Genomic DNA, 17,271 nt, shown 5'->3' on the forward strand with positions numbered 1-17,271 from the left:
TCTCTCTCACACACACACACAGACACACATGGAGAGGGGTTGAGAGGGAAAGGAAGAAAGATGGAGAGGGAGGTAGAATAATTGTGGTTGAGAGGGAGAAATGGGATGAATGGAAGGAGGAAAGAGAGAGATGGAGAGAGAGAGAGAGAGAGAGAGAGAGAGAGAGAGAGAGAGAGAGCGACAGAGAAAGAGAGAGAGACAAAGAGAGAGAGACAGAGAGAGCGATACATATACATATTTATATTCAATCTCTCTCTCTCTCTCTATCTCTCTCTTTTTATCTCCCTCTCCCTATCTCTCTTTCTCTCTCTCTCTCTCTATCTCTCTCTTTTTATCTCCCTCTCCCTATCTCTCTTTCTCTCTCTCTCTATCTCTCTCTTTTTATCTCCCTCTCCCTATCTCTCTCTCTCTCTCTCTCTCTCTCTCTCTCTCTCTCTCTCTCTCTCTCTCTCTCTCTCTTTCTCCTTACATTTGCTTTCTAGAAAATATTGCAAATTGCAATATTCATCCCCACTGCGATCTTTTTAAAATTTTTTAACATGTTTGTAAATGCATTTGTGAAATCTCGCTCAGAAACTGAGATAACAAGGCAATGGCTATCTCACTGACAAACAAACAAATAATCAGAAAATAACAATAAAGTAAAAGCTAATTAAATTTATAATTAGATATAAATAAATAAATAAATAAATTTATTTGGGGGGCATTCAAAATTTGCAACAAATGATTCCATTTGTTGAACTATTGAATACAACTCACGATTTATTTTCTTTTGCGGCCAAAGACTTGTCTTTTGACGTCATATTTTGGTCAGTCTCATGCTAGACACGTCTATAGGTAAACGATGGCTACGGTTCTATGTTAACGATGGCTCCCGATCGGCCCCGGGTGCAGTCGAATTTTTTCCTGAACCCCCAGCAGTGCTTGGTAGCTGTTCTTTCCGATAGACTGGCGTCTTATCCAAAAGATAGCAAACAATTGCTATTGTTCATTTCACGCTTAAGAGATTGGGATAAGCTCCGGCTCCATGGCACTCGTGACTCTAAAGGACCACCTGTTGTCTTGTCTCGAATTCTCTGTGTCATTTTTACACATTCTACATTTATAACAAATATAATCTATTGTGAGGCCATGTAGTCTAGTGGTATGGCACTCGCTTTCGGATAGGAAAGTCCTGGGTTCGAGCCCTGCTCGGCGCATAGTTAAGTCCTTTGAAAAGGCTCTTTACTCACATTATCTCACCGTAATCATGTGTAAAATGAGTACCTGGCCATTACATCATTGTCTCAGTCCGAATAAACAATGCAATGCCGCCTAACAGGCGTCATGTCCCGTCCTAAGTGTTGCTGTTGGCCATGGACACTTTGTGAAAGCTCTTTGAGAATGTTTAGTGGATATTGCGCCATATAAAATCTCATTTAAAAAAATTCATGTTGAATCTCACGTTTAGCCTCGCTCAATTTGAGGTCACAATTTATGTCAGGGTTGGAAATCTAAATTTTTCATCTCGGCAAAAACTCTCCAAACTTGAACTTGAAAGGTTTTGTTTTTTGTGTTTTTAAGGGTTTTACGGCGCTTGCAACACATTTAGGTTATATCAGCGCCAGTAAAAAGGAAGAAAATGGGATAGTCGAAAGTTCTAGAATTACAATTAAAGCACCCAAGAGAGAGTGAGACAAAGGGGAATTGGGAACAAATAGGGATCAGATGTAGATTCCAAGAGCATACCATCAATGTACTTAGCTTGAGATCACCTATGTCTCATCCGGACACAAGCACAAAATCCAACAAGGAGGAATACACTCAGATGCTTACATTATACATTAAAAATAAATATAATAATACATAACAGAGAGATGATTTACAAGGAAAAAAATATCATCTCTCAAAACAATAACTATGCATTTGACTGTTTCCCTCCCAGCCAGGACTCGGGCCAGGGCCAGGACTCGGGCCAGGGCCAGGACAAAACCAAGTAATCTCATTCCAAGACAAAGACAGAAAGCATGTTGGAAAACAGATATAAGGGGATAGAAGACACAGTATGTACCCCCCCCCCCCCCTGCCCACTATGGGAGGTCAGGATCCCCACCCAGGAACTTGAAAGGCATCAGGTTTGAGATTATTTTGTAATGATGAGGTTCCTTTTAATTAACTCCCTCCTTACCAGCCATTTTCAGATTTTTCCCAAAAAATTAGCACCCATCCAACCCTAAAAAATAGATTTTTCTTACACAACCAGAAAAAAACAACACGTACATTCCATATATAATATTGTTCAACAAAACGATCTACAGAAGAAAGTGTCAATTTTTATAGCTATGCATGACAAACAAATTTTCTTTAAATTTTGTGATGTAGAAAAGACACCAGAATGAGAGAGAGAGAGAGAGAGAGAATTATTGTCTGTATGGTAACGAATATGACGATTGTCATAGGTTGGCATGGATAGGGTTAATTGATGTTTGAAGGACGAGATCTAAGGCCAAACTTTAATATATGCATTTTTTCATAGCACGACATAATACTGTCACCATTGAAAGCCTTTCCATTCTTTCCTTGTATTAAACTGATCTCTTCTTTATTAACTATCATTTAAAAATTATAGATATAGTAATATGTATTGATTAAAACGTATTAATTATTGTAATAATCCCATAGCTTAAATTTGATCTTGTGCATAAATATGTAATGTATGTGCACGAATGATTAAGCATCCATTAGCATAGCTTACCTTGCAATCATTGAAGTATAATATCAATTCAATCAGTCTAATGCTATTTTCACTGCCAGCTGTTGAATAACCAATTACAGTCAGAATTTTTATAAGTGGCGCGTGTTTTTCGTCTTTTTCTCAGTTGTCCCTCAATGCACAGCTGCAAAAAAATTGTATGAACCTCTGAATCAATTTGTATTAATAAAAACGTTTTTTAAAATGAATTTTAAAACAATAGAAAAGGATTTCGCTTATTAAACTTATTACATTCATTCATTCATTAACCGTCTCCTTACCACCTCTAGGAATAATCGTCACATTTTTTACAATGCAACCAACGGTTTTCTTATTCTGATTACATTATGTTATTGTTATAGCTATAAAACCTTGACACTGTGTTGCAGATCTCATTGTTCTGAACAAAATATAGAATATACTCGTTACTATTCTGTTTGAAAAATATATTTATTTGTTGGGTGAGTATGACATTTTGGGTAAAATTCTGAAAATAACTGGTAAGGAGAAATTTAATGGTGGCTTGAGTTTTACTGCCAGAGCAAACACTCCCCATTTATCCGGGTTTGTGACGGGCGTCACAAGGTGCTGGGTTGCACCCGGTAAAGGGGTGTATATATACAGTTATATTAAAATCGATAACATATAAGGATCGGAACTCATAGAAGATTTACATTATCAAAATTACGAATTTTAAGATAATTCATTTTGAAGGAATTAAAATGGAATGTTCGGTTACTTTAAACTTAAACTATATAAATACATTGTCTGAATAAGAAGGAACGATGGCAATCCTTAACTATCAGATATCTATATTTTATAACTTTCTATACATATTACTGATGAAATCAAACGAAAGTAAAGATTACACGCTTTCAACATCATTTTGATTGCAAAATTTTGAGAAACAGCTTATGTATATACCAAAGAGGATTGCATAAATTTAATTCAGACTGGTCAAAAGTAGAAATTCATCACTTTATGATACAGTGTTTCCACAAATATGTACATTGTTAAACAAAAACAAAAAACAACAAAAAACAAAACAGAAAAAAACCAAAAAAAAACGCAAACAAACAAACAAACAAAAAACAAAAACAAAACAACAACAGCAACAACCAAGAAATACTTGACATATCAATCATCACATGCTGATGACGATGATGACGAAAATGAGAAATGGGACGGCTACGGAAAGGTTTCGAGCATCACTCTATCCAATGAAATGTAATTTTCCTCCAGTTTGCGAAGGCTGGAGACTTCCCTTGTTCTATCATTTATTGCCCTGTCGGTGAGATTAAATTTGGTGTTCCTTCTCTCAATCTTTCCCTCTTTCCCTCTACTTAGACCCAATGACCTAGATTGGATTGAGCTCACAGTGAAATGGGGGAAGTTGCGCAACCTCGTGTCAAAACTCCCTGATTAGACCGTCTGCTTTGAAAACTGTTTCTGGTATATTTATTTTTGCTTAGGAGTGCCGCCTGATTGAAACCATGAAATTATATCAGCTTTTATATTTGCCAAAGTTGGAGCCTTGAAGTAACCATGGGCCACCGAATGGTAGCGTTGTTCAACACATTGGTGCTTCGAGGAAGGCAGCAAACGGTATTTAACCAGTCTTCAAAAACCTTTGCAATGATCCCAGAAAGATATTCTCTACCTTCCAGATGATTCACAGTATAAAAAATGGTAATGGCATCCTTTTAAATACCCACTATCTTCACCGCCTCCAAGAATAACAATGACCCTGTCCAGAACCCATGGGCCTTTTTCTGCTCGAATTATCAGCCGTCATATATTCGGATGTATGTTTACGCTCACCCAGCTCCATATATCTTTGGATGATATCCATATCAAAGCTGTCTTGGATCCTTTTCCTGCCACGTCATTCCACACTGGTGATCTCTCTGTCGTATTTTGATAACCATCTTCTCATTGTTGATTGTGAAATTCCAATTCCATAGCCATCATCTTTAATGGCTTATCGATAGATACAAGAATACTTCTTATCGTAGCTTTACGAGAGTGGAGACTCGATATATATTTTGTATTGTTTCGTACGTATCGTTTAAGAGCTAAACATGTTTTAAAAATCTTTAAGGGGCGGTTTGGGTCTAATTATCAGGAAAATCCTTCAAAAATTGAATGTTGAGATATTGGCGGAAAACAGGATTTTATGGTACAAGTAGTAAGAATAGTGGGAAAAACGGAAAGCTATTTTGCTATTTTCTCTGTATGTCATTTTTCTAAGGGTATGGGATATTGTGTCAACATTTTTCCGAATCTATTCAATGAAATTGTCTAAAAATTGCAACAATTATCACGGAGATAATGTATTATGTCGTCATAGAGATATAGTTTTGATAAAGTATGTGCATTTTGAATTATACTCTAAATTATACATTTTTAAACATCAATTTTGTCATAACATTTTAATTCGCCACTTTTTTCATGTTCTAATAAACATTCCATAAGCTAAAGTGTAAAATCTATCTTGGTGACACACTATACTACAATGTTGATAAGAGGGAAGAATATGGAGGTTATCCCTTCATTAGTTTTTGTGGAAAGTTTGCCACAATATTGTTATATTTCTTTTATGCCAGACCCCCAAATCAGGTCGCAAAACGGATATCAACTCTTCACGAAGTCCCATGTTTGAGAGCGTGGTTTGCCCAAGACGATTGTCATTTAAATCGAGCGATATTTGAAGGACGAGTTTTCTGGCCAAATTTTAAAATATGGTTTTTTTCCAGAGCACGGCAGGATGATAGGTCACATGACATACAAAGCTGTAGTCTAAATAGAGCACGTGTTTCTAAGTCATATAGGCCGTCGTTTTATGTACTGATCAATTACTTATATTAATCTGTTTAATATAGATAGGCACAGCTGTTTAACAAATGTAACCCACTGCCATAATAGGGTATTACGTTGGGGTAGATCAGAAGGTAAAAAGAGAATTTATAGTAATTATGAATATTTGGACAATATTTTTGGTTTTATTGAAAATATCAAAGTGATGAATTATGAGGCAGGCACTGGTATCTGATACATATCTGAAATGTATGTATGACAGAGTGCCAGACAAAAATTGTTGTGCGGCTATGTGGTCTAGTGGTATGACACTCGTTTTCGGATCTGAAAGTCCTGGGTTCGAACACCGCTCGGCGCATAGTTGAGTCCTTGGAAAAGGCTATTTAGTCACATTCTCTCACAGTACTCAGGTGCAAAATAAGTACATGGCCGTTAACAGCGTTGTCTCTTTAGGAAAATAAATTGTAATATCGCCTAACAGGCGACATGTCTCGTCCTACATGTTAAGTGTTGATGTTGATATTAAGTGTTGATGTTGTAAAGCACTTTGAATACGTTTAGTGGATATGGCGCTATGTAAAAGCTAATTGTTTTAATTGTGTGACAATTCTGATTCTCTTCAATAAAACATGCTTATTTTATCCGATTTTTACATTCTGAATTAGTGACAAATACCAACGTGACAAATTCAGGAGCAGGACGGGTGTAAGATAGAGATACACACTTGTTCAGGATGGAAGGATGGATGGATGGACGGAAGGTTGGATGGATGGATGGATGGATGGAAGGTAGGAAGGAAGGATGGATGGATGGAAAGAAGGATGGATGGATGGATGGATGGATGGATGGTTGGATGGATGGAGGGATGGATGGATGGATGGATGGATGGAGGGATGGATGATGGAAAGAAGGATGGATGGATGAATGGATGGATGGTTGGATGGATGGAGGGATGGATGGATGGATGGAAGGAGGGATGGGAGGACGAAAAGGTGGATAGATAGAGAGATGGATGAATGGCTGGATGGAAGAGTTCTTAGACGGATGGATGGGTGGATGGATGGATGGATGGACGGGTGCGTGGGTGGGTGGGTGGGTAAGGTGGGTGAATGGATGGAAGGGTGGATGGATGGATGAATGGAAGGGTGGATGGATGGATGGATGTATGGAAGGAATGATGGATGGATGGATGGATAGATGGATGGATGGAAGGAGGGATGGGAGGACGAAAGGGTGGATAGATAGAGGGATGGATGGCAAGAGTTCTTGGACGGATGGATGGGTGGATGGATGGATGGATGGGTTGGTGTGTGGGTGGGTAGGTGGGTGGATGGATGGGTAGATGGGTGGATGGATGGAAGGATGGATAGTTGACTGGTTGTTGGATTGATGGAGGGATGGATGAATGGGTGGATGGATTAGTTGTTGAACGGATGGATGGATGGATAGTTGGATGAAGAGATGGTTGAATAGGTGGATGGATGGGCTGTTGAACGGATGGATGGACAGATGGATGGAGGGATGGATGAATGGGTGGATGGATGGATTGTTGAACCGATGGATAGTTAGACGATGGATGGTGCATTAAGTCAATCGACTCTCACCTTACAATGATTAGGATGGATGAATCGATAGATGGATGGTAGATGGGTTGTTGGATGGATATGTGGATGGATGGATGGATGGATAGGTGGATGGATGGATAAATGGATCGATGGATGGAGGGATGGAGGGATGGAGGGATATAGGGATGGACGTACGGATGGAGAGGTGGATGGAGGGATGGATGGATTTTTTGAAGAGAAGAGGAAGATAACAAAATGCATTGTTCTTGAAGGTCTTTATTCTCATTAACTCAACACAAAGGGGGCACCCCCTGTCCCAAAAATCTCTGTCAGTAGGTAAAATTCTACTAGACAGGAAATTGGCCAATATAACTACCACTAATGAAGAAGGATAACAAAAACGAATCTCCAAATTACAGACATATTACTTTACTGTGTATTTTATAAAAGATATGGAATCCATTCAAAAAATGTTTCTTTCAACGTGTTTTGTTGATCAAGGGGTAAGCCGAAACGCTCACATCATCTGTTGAAATGGGATGTAACGGATACAAACATCCTAACACTCTATGCTTATTATTTCGTTCTTTTCTTGAAGATGTTAAATTCATTCTTGTATATTTTACCTCACATAATATACTGTTTACTCTATTAAAATTCTGTAACAATCTTATTCTTATCGTCTGTGTATCCTTTATTCTCTACTCCATTGAGCTTTGATGGATCGACGCCATTTTCTGACGAAGTCACGTGATCAAGATACGAGTCGTTCCTCTTTGTTTTGTCCTGATAACCAGTGGTCGGTTGGTCGGATGGGAGATAATTCTCGTCAGTGGACTTATCCCGGGTGTCGCCCAAGAAACCGGTGCAAAATGGAATAAACCTGAGGTGAACGAAATGAGGACAGACATTAAAAAAAAAAACAAAACAAAAAAAAACAAAACAAAAAAACAAACAAACAAACAAACAAACAAAAAACAAAAAAAATAAAATTGAGAAAAGAAAACAACAGACAAACTTCAGCTTTTATACAGTGCAATATGCATTAAACTTCCTCAACGCCCTTTACAAGTGTACCTAGGCTTGTGGTCGACTGGCATGGCACTCCCCTTCGGATCGGAAAGTCGTGTGTTCGAGTCGCCCTCTGAGCGGCGCATAGTAGGTCCTTGGAAAAGGCTCTTTACTCAATTTCTATCAAAGTACCTGGAAGTCAACAACGTTGTCTCTGTCAGAAAAAAATGTAATATAGCTTAACAGACGGCATGTGTCTTGTCCCACGTGTTAAAGTGTTGTTGTTGGCTAGAGACCACTTGTAAATTTCTTTGAGCACGTTTAGTGAATATTGCTCTTTATAAAAGGCACACCTTCCTGGGGTCATGCCTTGCCTTCCAGTTGTGGTTGGCTTAGGAACCCTAGCAAATCACATTGAGCACAACCAATGGATATCGCACTTTATAAAATATCAAGATTATTTTCAGATTTTTTTCTCTTTCCTTAAGTCAAAGACGGAAAACTCACCTGACAATTTTAGATTTGTTTAGATATTTTTGAATGACTGGAATTTCATACGTGGACCAGTCTCCGTCACTGTCATCAGATCTCTTCCTCCATAAAAGCATTCCTCTCTCTTCCAAGGTACCTGGGAGAATAAAAAAACAAACCAAAAAAAAAAATATAATAAAAAAAAAACAAAAAAAAAAAACAAAAAACACATACATGACCAGTTAAACTTCATGAATAATTTTTTTATTTATTTATAAAAACTCAAACATTTAAATAATAAATGCTCTCAAAAATGTCGCTGATCATCGACATCATGCTTGACGTGCGTTACCGAGATTAAATCATCATCATTATTATTATCATCATCATCATCGTCATCATCATCATCATCATCATCATCATCATCATCATCATCATCATCATCATCATCATCATCATCATCATCATCATCATCATCATCATCATTTTTATCCTATCTGAAATTAATAAAAATCACAAAAGTCAGAGCTTACCTGGTATAGTGTTATCCAAAATAAAGGCCACCAATCCACCCACCATATTGTTAGTACCACACAATACATTTAACACATCATCTGCTGTGTCATCTCCTAAGTAAAGAAATGTTAATGGTTTGACAATCAAAATTAGACAACCGTCAATATTATAATATAGAGGTTATAGATTTTGAGTTATGTCCCTTGACAATCATTCCACTCACCAAAATGTTTAACACATCATTTGCTGTGTCATCTCCTAAGTAAAGAAATTTAATGGTTTAACCACAATATATCAACATTAGACAACCGTCAATATTCTAATATAGGTTATATATTTTGAGTTATGTCCCTAAGTAATAATTTCACTCAGTAACATGTACACATTTTACACACCATTTTCTGTGTAGGTAATCTCTTGGCAATTAAAGATATTTTAATGGTTTGATAATATAAGGTAGGGTGCTCCATATTCGACACAGAACGAAAGTTCGACACTCTTCGATAGGATGCTTTCAAATCTGTTTTTCATTTAAATTTATATTTTTGGACATAAAAACGTTGATACCTTCTTTACCGCCGATAAATTTGCTTTCGGTTTCATCTACTTGGTTAAACCATTAACCGATTAAAAAACTTGATGGAAAATTTTGTCAGACCCATGTCTGATGTAAACAGGAATCATCCATGTTGTCCAAAGTGAGAAAGCTTGTAATTTATATTCTTGTCCGAGGACAAAAACGAAAATGCCTGAAGCCAGGCTTAAACATGAAACCTTCTGAGTCACAATGTAATGCCTTAACCACTAGACCAACCCCCTCCTTGCTTTCCCCCACCTTCCATCTATTATCTACTTACCAACACTAAAAGGATTGGCGGCAACCCATGTAGGAACGCTGAGACCAAAGAAAATGGCAAAACCAAAGATAAAGAGATTTCGTGTAGAGTTGAGGTCCACGTGCTGGAGGTTGGAGATCCCCACGGCTGTCACCATGCCTGGACGGGTGGAATGATAAAAACAAAACAAAACCGGAAGTAGTAATAGGTTTCTAAAGAATAAGTAAGAATGTTGTCCACGGATTTTTAAAACTTGTATCTACTTTTCTTTCGATGAACGTTGGCCAGGTTTTGGCTTATTTTTCATTATTCAATTGATGAATATGTGAAACCTTGGTGCTCGTAACAATGGTAGTCATTTAGTCAGTTAAGAAACGTATTGTTTTATTAACAATTTGGCTAGAAAACCTGTCCTTTATATATCAATAGGTTTAAATGAACCTCATCTAAGCAGAAACTCTCAAACCTGAGACTTAAATAAAGACTTGTCCGTTGTCCCAGGTTTGAGAGTTTTTGACAAGATGAGAACATTTAAATCGATCGATATTTGAAGAACCAGTTTTCTGGCCAATTTTTTTTTAGAAACGTGCCTTTTTCAGAGTACGACAATTAACTGGCTAATTAGTTATACGTATATATTAACTACTGACTCACCAAAAATGATGAGGAAAATTCCGCCCACAATTGAGTCAGGCAACATGACGAAAAGAGCCCCAAATTTGCCCACACATCCCAGGATAATCATGATTAAGCCAGCGACTTGAACCACTCTTCGACTGCCCACCTGGGAGTAAAAATTCACCGAATATATTATAGAGGATATTGAAAAATGCTGTACAATGATAATACAACTAATGATGATGATGATTGTGATGTTGAAGATGATACTACTACTACTACTACTACTACTACTACTACTACTACTACTACTACTACTACTACTACTACTACTACTACTTCTACTACTACTACATTACTACTACTACTACTACTACTACTACTACTACTACTACTACTACTACTACTACTACTACTACTACTCTACTACTACATATACTACTACTACTACTACTACTACTACTACTACTACTACTACTACTACTACTACTACTACTACTACTATACTACTACTACTACTACTACTATACTATCTACTATAATAATAATAATATATTAATAATAATAATAATAATAATAATAATAATAATAATAATAATAATAATAATAATAATAATAATAATAATAATAATAATAATAATAATAATAATAATAATAATGATGATGAATTTTTAAAAATAATAATGATATTATTATTATTATTATTATTATTATTATTATTATTATTATTATTATTATTATTATTATTATTATAGTATTATTATTATTATTATTATTATTATTATTATTATTATTATTATTATTATTATTATTATTATTATTATTATTATTATTATTATTATTATTATTATTATTATTATAACAATAATAGTTCGAGCAAATTATGTGATATTGCGGGTAAAGTCGTTATTTTTAGACCTCTCCCCCCTCCCCACACCCACCCACGTCTACCCAACAGTGATTTGGTGGCTGGTCGAAGGTATTTTGCAATAGACTAGCGTCCTATCCAAAGGGTAACAAGAAATTTCTATCCGCTGTTTCATGCAATTTAAACCGGGATAAACTCCGGCTCCATGAGCCGAATGGTTCTGAAGGACTACTTTTATTTAGATAGTACCCTATATAAAAGCTCAAGGGATTTTAGTAGACCACTATTGAAAGAAAATGTTTTGTGGCTAAAATTTATTGATGCTATGCCGTTTAGGTCAAATGCTCACAACATCCGCAAGCCGGATATAATGTGCCAAGATCAAAACTGTGTAACGTGACCGGTTTTAATCGGATTGATAAACTTTTTTGAAAACTACTCAAAAAAGCCTCCCTAAAATAATAACAAAGAGGCGAGTGACGCGAATTTCTTTCCTTCTATACAATGTGTATATTCAGGGTGTGGTAAATCCTACCTTAGTGATTCCAATGGCTCCGATGTTGCCACTATAAGAAGTATTTCCGCCTCCACATCCCCAAGCACCGGCCAAGAGACACGTGATCCCTTCCATACCTATACCTGGAAATAGAATCGTTACTTATTCTCAAGAAGATCTCCAGTAAAGTTGACAATTTTGTCCTTCCAACAATGATTGGGTAGCTAGAGTGGCTTTCCAAAACTCCCTGTTTTTTTTTTCAGTTTTGAGATATTGAGGATTCTTTCCCTTAAAATTTCTCATTCGCTCTATTATTTTATCATATACTTTAAAATTATACAAATCTAGGGAAATTTTTTGTGCTGATTGATTCTTAAAATAAATATTACATTTCAAATTATTTTATGGATGGAAAATCTCAAAAAGTAGAAAAAACAACTTAACAAGATTAGGAAAACCAGGCTTCACTTGCTATTGTAGATTTTACGTTATAAAACCGAGATTAACTCCGACTCGATCGCCCTAATGGCTCTGAAGGTCTACTTTATCCTCTGCATTCACGTCATGAATCTTAGGCATGTAATATTACCCTTTTCGATACCTGAAAATAGAGTCATTGGTTATTCTCTATCCTATCGCCTTGATTCTCAGACAGTAATGTCCTCATTCCCTTTACGAAAATAGAGTCATTGGTTATTCTCTGTCCTATCGCCTTGATTCTCAGACAGTAATGTCCTCATTCCCTTTACGAAAATAGAGTCATTGTTTATTCTCTGTGCCATCGCCTTGATTCTCAGACAGTAATGTCCTCATTCCCTGGACCTAAATAAATAACAATGTGAAATTGAATGTAAACTTCAATTTAATTACGAAAACAGATAATATGGACTCTTCGGGTTTCCCCTTTATCAACAAACAGAATGAATGAAACACTACAGATGAATGCGATAATTCCCTACACCTGAAAATAGAGTCATTGGTTATTCTAGTTCGATCACGGGTAAATTTGGGATTTATTTTCCGACTACCTCTCCATCTAGCAGTGATTGGGTAGCTGAGTATGTTGGATTTTTTGGAAAGATCTTTGCGATATATTAAAGTCCCATCCAATGAGTAGCAAGTCATTGCTACTGTTCCTTTCATGCTATAAAAACCAGAATATAACCCATCTCAACGGTCTTAATGGCTCGAAAGGAAATGACTTCTTTATTCCTGTACTATCGAGGTCAGGATAAAGGTAAGCAATGTTTTTATATCTTAATAGTAATTAAACTTAGTAATTCCGTGGTACATTACCGTCCATCTGGACCCATTTCAGCTAAGGAATTCTACAGAATACCGAGGTTTGTCTATCACAGCAAATTCACTAAACTGCTTCAGGTCTTATGGGACAGGCTTAAGACCATTTCAAAATAGACACCAACCTCTACTAACTGCACTTCCTGGAGGGGACGAGACGCCTGTCATCCGTGCGCATGCGTAGTAGTCTCCAACAGATTCAATCATGGAAGCCATGATGGCAGCAAATAATCCAACAACGCCCGCAACAGTGACCTTGGGGGTTCCCCATTGACCTGGTGAACAGAAAAGACTATAGTGTTTAGTTTAGCTTTCAACTTTGTTTTATTCCTTCTGGTTCTTGTTATTCTGCTTCTTATAAAATAACTTTTAAAACAAACACAATAAAATAATGCGAAAAGAAAAAAAAACCCATTAAAAACACACGAAATGTTACGGTCGTAACTTCTTTACTGAGGTTTCAAAGTGTACCATCAATCCCAGTGCTTCTAAAAGTTCTGAAGTGCAACTAGATAAACTTAACTTTTTCAGCGCTGAGGCTATATTCGCATTTCCGTCACGAAATGGCTGACACCTGATTAAGGCAAGATGAGAATAACAAGTTATGACAAAGCAACATTCGAATTAGGCGCAGAATCTCAATTAAAATACCCTTCCCCAGGGCCAATTGAATGTTCTGATGAAAGAAATGATACCATTGGTTCAATTGATAGTACTTTTGTAGAAAATAGGACTGGATTACACTATTATTATTGCCTTTCAAAACCGGCCGCACAGTGCGGCCATTGGCCAGTAGAACAGATTCTGCTCTGGCCGCACAGTCGGCCGATGGCGCTAAAGAGTTAAGAACCGTTTAAATATAAATGCCCTGTGTGTTTTTCTTCAAACTCTCTGACTGGTTGTGGCGACGACTCCCTCCACTCCGTCATTTGGTATCTCTGTCCAAAAGATAAATTTTGTGTCGTTCAAGAGTTGAACATGATGTGATTACATATCGAATCAAATCAAATCAAATGCTTATTTTAGACCATTGGGCAATAGTCATAACATCTCTCTGAACTAATTATTCTAACAATCATAATGATAAAGGGAAGAAGAAGAAGAAGAAGAAGAAGAAGAAGAAGAAGAAGAAGAAGAAGAAGAAGAAGAAGAAGAAGAAGAAGAAGAAGAAGAAGAAGAAGAAGAAGAAGAAGAAGAAGAAGATCAAATCTTCCAACAATGGATCATCGGCTTATCACGAAACCAACAGCTTCTTTGGGATCTCCGCAAACACCTCATCTGTGCAAATATCTGAAGGTCATTAAAAGAAACATTACCACAACAGCCTGCGGAAAGCAGACAATCTTCAGCTGCAAAGACGGATGAATCGCATTCAAGTAGCAAGGAAGCGACTACAGGAGGAACTTGAGGCCCATGAAGAAAAGAAAAAAAAAGAGGGGGGGGGGGGGGGGGGGGTTCTACAATTTTGGTGGATTTTAGCTGTTTTCGTGTGGATTTAGCAGTTTTTGCAAAAGTAGGATTCATTTTATTTCTTTTCTCTAACATTAGAAAAGAAAAACACCAGAAAAAAAATTCACAAAAAGCAGCTTTCTTCCACTGGGGCGCAGACTGATATTTTTTGGGATAGTTTTTCTTCTAGTATTTTCCTCACTGCTTTGTCTGGAACTTCGGGATGGGGGAGGGGGGGGGGGTCCCCGATAGCTCAGTTGATAGAGCTGTCGCTTCACTGGCAAAGGGACCAAGAGCGATCACGGATGCAGTTGAGATTTTTTTTTATGACCTCTCTGTATACCCATATGCGGCGGAAAGTACTTTGTGATAGAATAGCATCCTATCCAAAGAATAACAAGAAATTGCTATTGTCCATTCCACACTATAGAAACCGTGATAAAATCCGACTCCATGGTCGTAGTGGATATTTGTCTGGTACTGCTTGATACACACTTATTTAGATCTAGTAGCGGACAATTTTGGGGGATGATTCACCTGGGTATGGAAATCGAAACCAAGCAGTATTTTCAATGACGTCAGATCGGATATCCGTTCTGGCAAGGTATCCCCAGTCGCCTTTTTTATCTGGGAAAACTCCAGTCTCTGTCAGAATCAAGCAGATGATCCACATCAGTATAATACCCATCAATACCTGGAGAAATAGAGTTAATAATCTAATAGCCTTGTATCATTTATAAACGGTTGGGTTAGTTGAAAAAAAAACAAGCAAACAAGACAAAATGACATGATCAAACACGCCCTTTCGCCTGGCATCGTTAGAAGGAATATAGATAACCCATCCAACAAACCTCTGATGGCAACAGGATTCACTCCTGTTGTCCAAAGTGAGCAAAGTGGGGGTCAAAAGGGACAGCGTTGCTCAGCGGCAAGGTCTTCGCTTCGTACCCGAAAGGTACCGAGTTCGACTACCCGCCGAGCTGTGTGGCCTTGAGCAAGTCACCTAGCTTTAGCTCACTTTGCGGCGCTGCAAAGTGGCTGACGCCTTGGTTATTCCAGTCTTCTCTTGGAATAGACCCTGAAGAAAAAAATTCCTTCAGGGATGAATAAAGTGAATTTAAAAAAAAATTGTTGTTGTTGAAAATCTTACCGAAAAGAAAGAAACAAAACAATACAAAAACAAATACGAAATGCCAAAATGACGTGACTCGTCGCCTTTGTTAACTTGTAGCCAGACACTGACCAAAAAAATGACGTCAAGAGACAAGCCTTTGACCACAAAAGAAAACAAATCGTGAGTGGCATTCAATGCTTCAACCAATGGGATCACTTGTTTCCTAGAGCTCTATTAACCCTCTCCTTACCAACTATAGGAAAATCGTCACATTCGTTAGTTACGATACAACCAACCTTTTTCTTATTCAAATTTCTATTTTACATCATAAAATTTAAAGGAAACGAACAGTGTGTTGTATGATATGTTTTGCTACATAAATTGTGTATCGCAAGAATTTTACTGCTATTATGTCTGAGTGATAACAAATCTATTTTGTGTTAGTTGGGTGTGAAGTTTTGGGGAAAATCTTGAGAATGGCTGGTAAGGAGATGGTTAACGACAACTCAATAGGCGCCGCAAAAAACCTAAAAAATGACGTCAAAATGTAAGTCATTGTGTTTTCTAGTGTCAGGCGAATATTTAACGATGGCTACGAAATTAAAGGAGGTGAGATGTTTTTTTAATTAAGACTGAAACAGAAACATAATGAATAAAAGCATAAAACACACACACACACACACACACACACACACACATATATATATATATATATATATATATATATATAATATATATATATATATATATATATATAAATAAATATACAAATACAACTACAATAAAAGGACGCTAATATCAAATTGATAAAATTATCTATATTTTATATTCAGGAATTTGTTCTATTTGTTCTAGCTAGATCATTCACGATTTATCCGCTCAGTCGATAGAGCACTTAATCCACACTAGGATCAAGGACCAACATTGATCCCGAGTCATATGGAGATTTTTTTTTTCTACTCCCCCCTCACTCAGTATTTACCAAGCGATTGTAAACTTATAACCCACCGCCTCAAAACGGCATTATGTGGTGGTGATTTTAATGTTGAAAATGGGGATGATATAATGTTTGAAATTTCCATGTGCACATGGGCATTGTTGGTCACACTGCAAAATTAATGTGCTCAAAGAGGCCTACACAGTGAAAAGTCTTCTCTGTTTTCGAAATATGAAACACCACAATAGGGCATATACAGTTCAGCTCGACTCATGTGTATGTTTACTGGTTTCATAAAGAAAGCAGTGTGTTTGCATTTATCAAGAAATATCCAATGGTTGGACAGCGCCAGATCATGTGATCAACTCAGGTGGACAAAAATAGGAATACAGGTCACTTCCATTGAATTTATAGTTAAATACACGAGAATTTGGTTACATTAATGGTTTGTTGGAGAAAATTCTAATGTATTTTCATAAAACTGTGAAAACTAAAAATTCTCATTCCCGCCTTTTTGAAATTTAAATTCATTTTTCGGCACCT

General features: G+C 36.9%; 1 protein-coding gene across 2 annotated transcripts in view; it reads right to left on the reverse strand.

Annotated features, from left to right (window-relative positions):
• Window positions 1-7,373: 7,373 nt before the first annotated feature.
• The window catches only part of LOC144965032 (solute carrier family 23 member 1-like), a 28,474-nt gene continuing 18,576 nt past the window's right edge, over window positions 7,374-17,271 (reverse strand). For both annotated transcript variants that reach the window (XM_078899902.1, XM_078899901.1), the window contains exons 8-15: window positions 15,215-15,371; window positions 13,354-13,503; window positions 11,969-12,072; window positions 10,602-10,731; window positions 9,969-10,106; window positions 9,129-9,224; window positions 8,632-8,752; window positions 7,374-7,996 (exon numbers count right to left, since the gene is read on the reverse strand). In XM_078899902.1, coding sequence (XP_078756028.1) covers window positions 7,765-7,996; window positions 8,632-8,752; window positions 9,129-9,224; window positions 9,969-10,106; window positions 10,602-10,731; window positions 11,969-12,072; window positions 13,354-13,503; window positions 15,215-15,371 — 1,128 coding nt within the window. In that variant the 3' untranslated portion in view covers window positions 7,374-7,764. The remainder of the gene's footprint in view (window positions 7,997-8,631; window positions 8,753-9,128; window positions 9,225-9,968; window positions 10,107-10,601; window positions 10,732-11,968; window positions 12,073-13,353; window positions 13,504-15,214; window positions 15,372-17,271) is intronic.

This window comes from Berghia stephanieae, chromosome 2 (assembly GCF_034508935.2).
Source record: "Berghia stephanieae isolate SIO BIC M18660-M18661 chromosome 2, UCSD_Bste_1.3, whole genome shotgun sequence".
Lineage (NCBI taxonomy): Eukaryota > Metazoa > Mollusca > Gastropoda > Nudibranchia > Aeolidiidae > Berghia > Berghia stephanieae.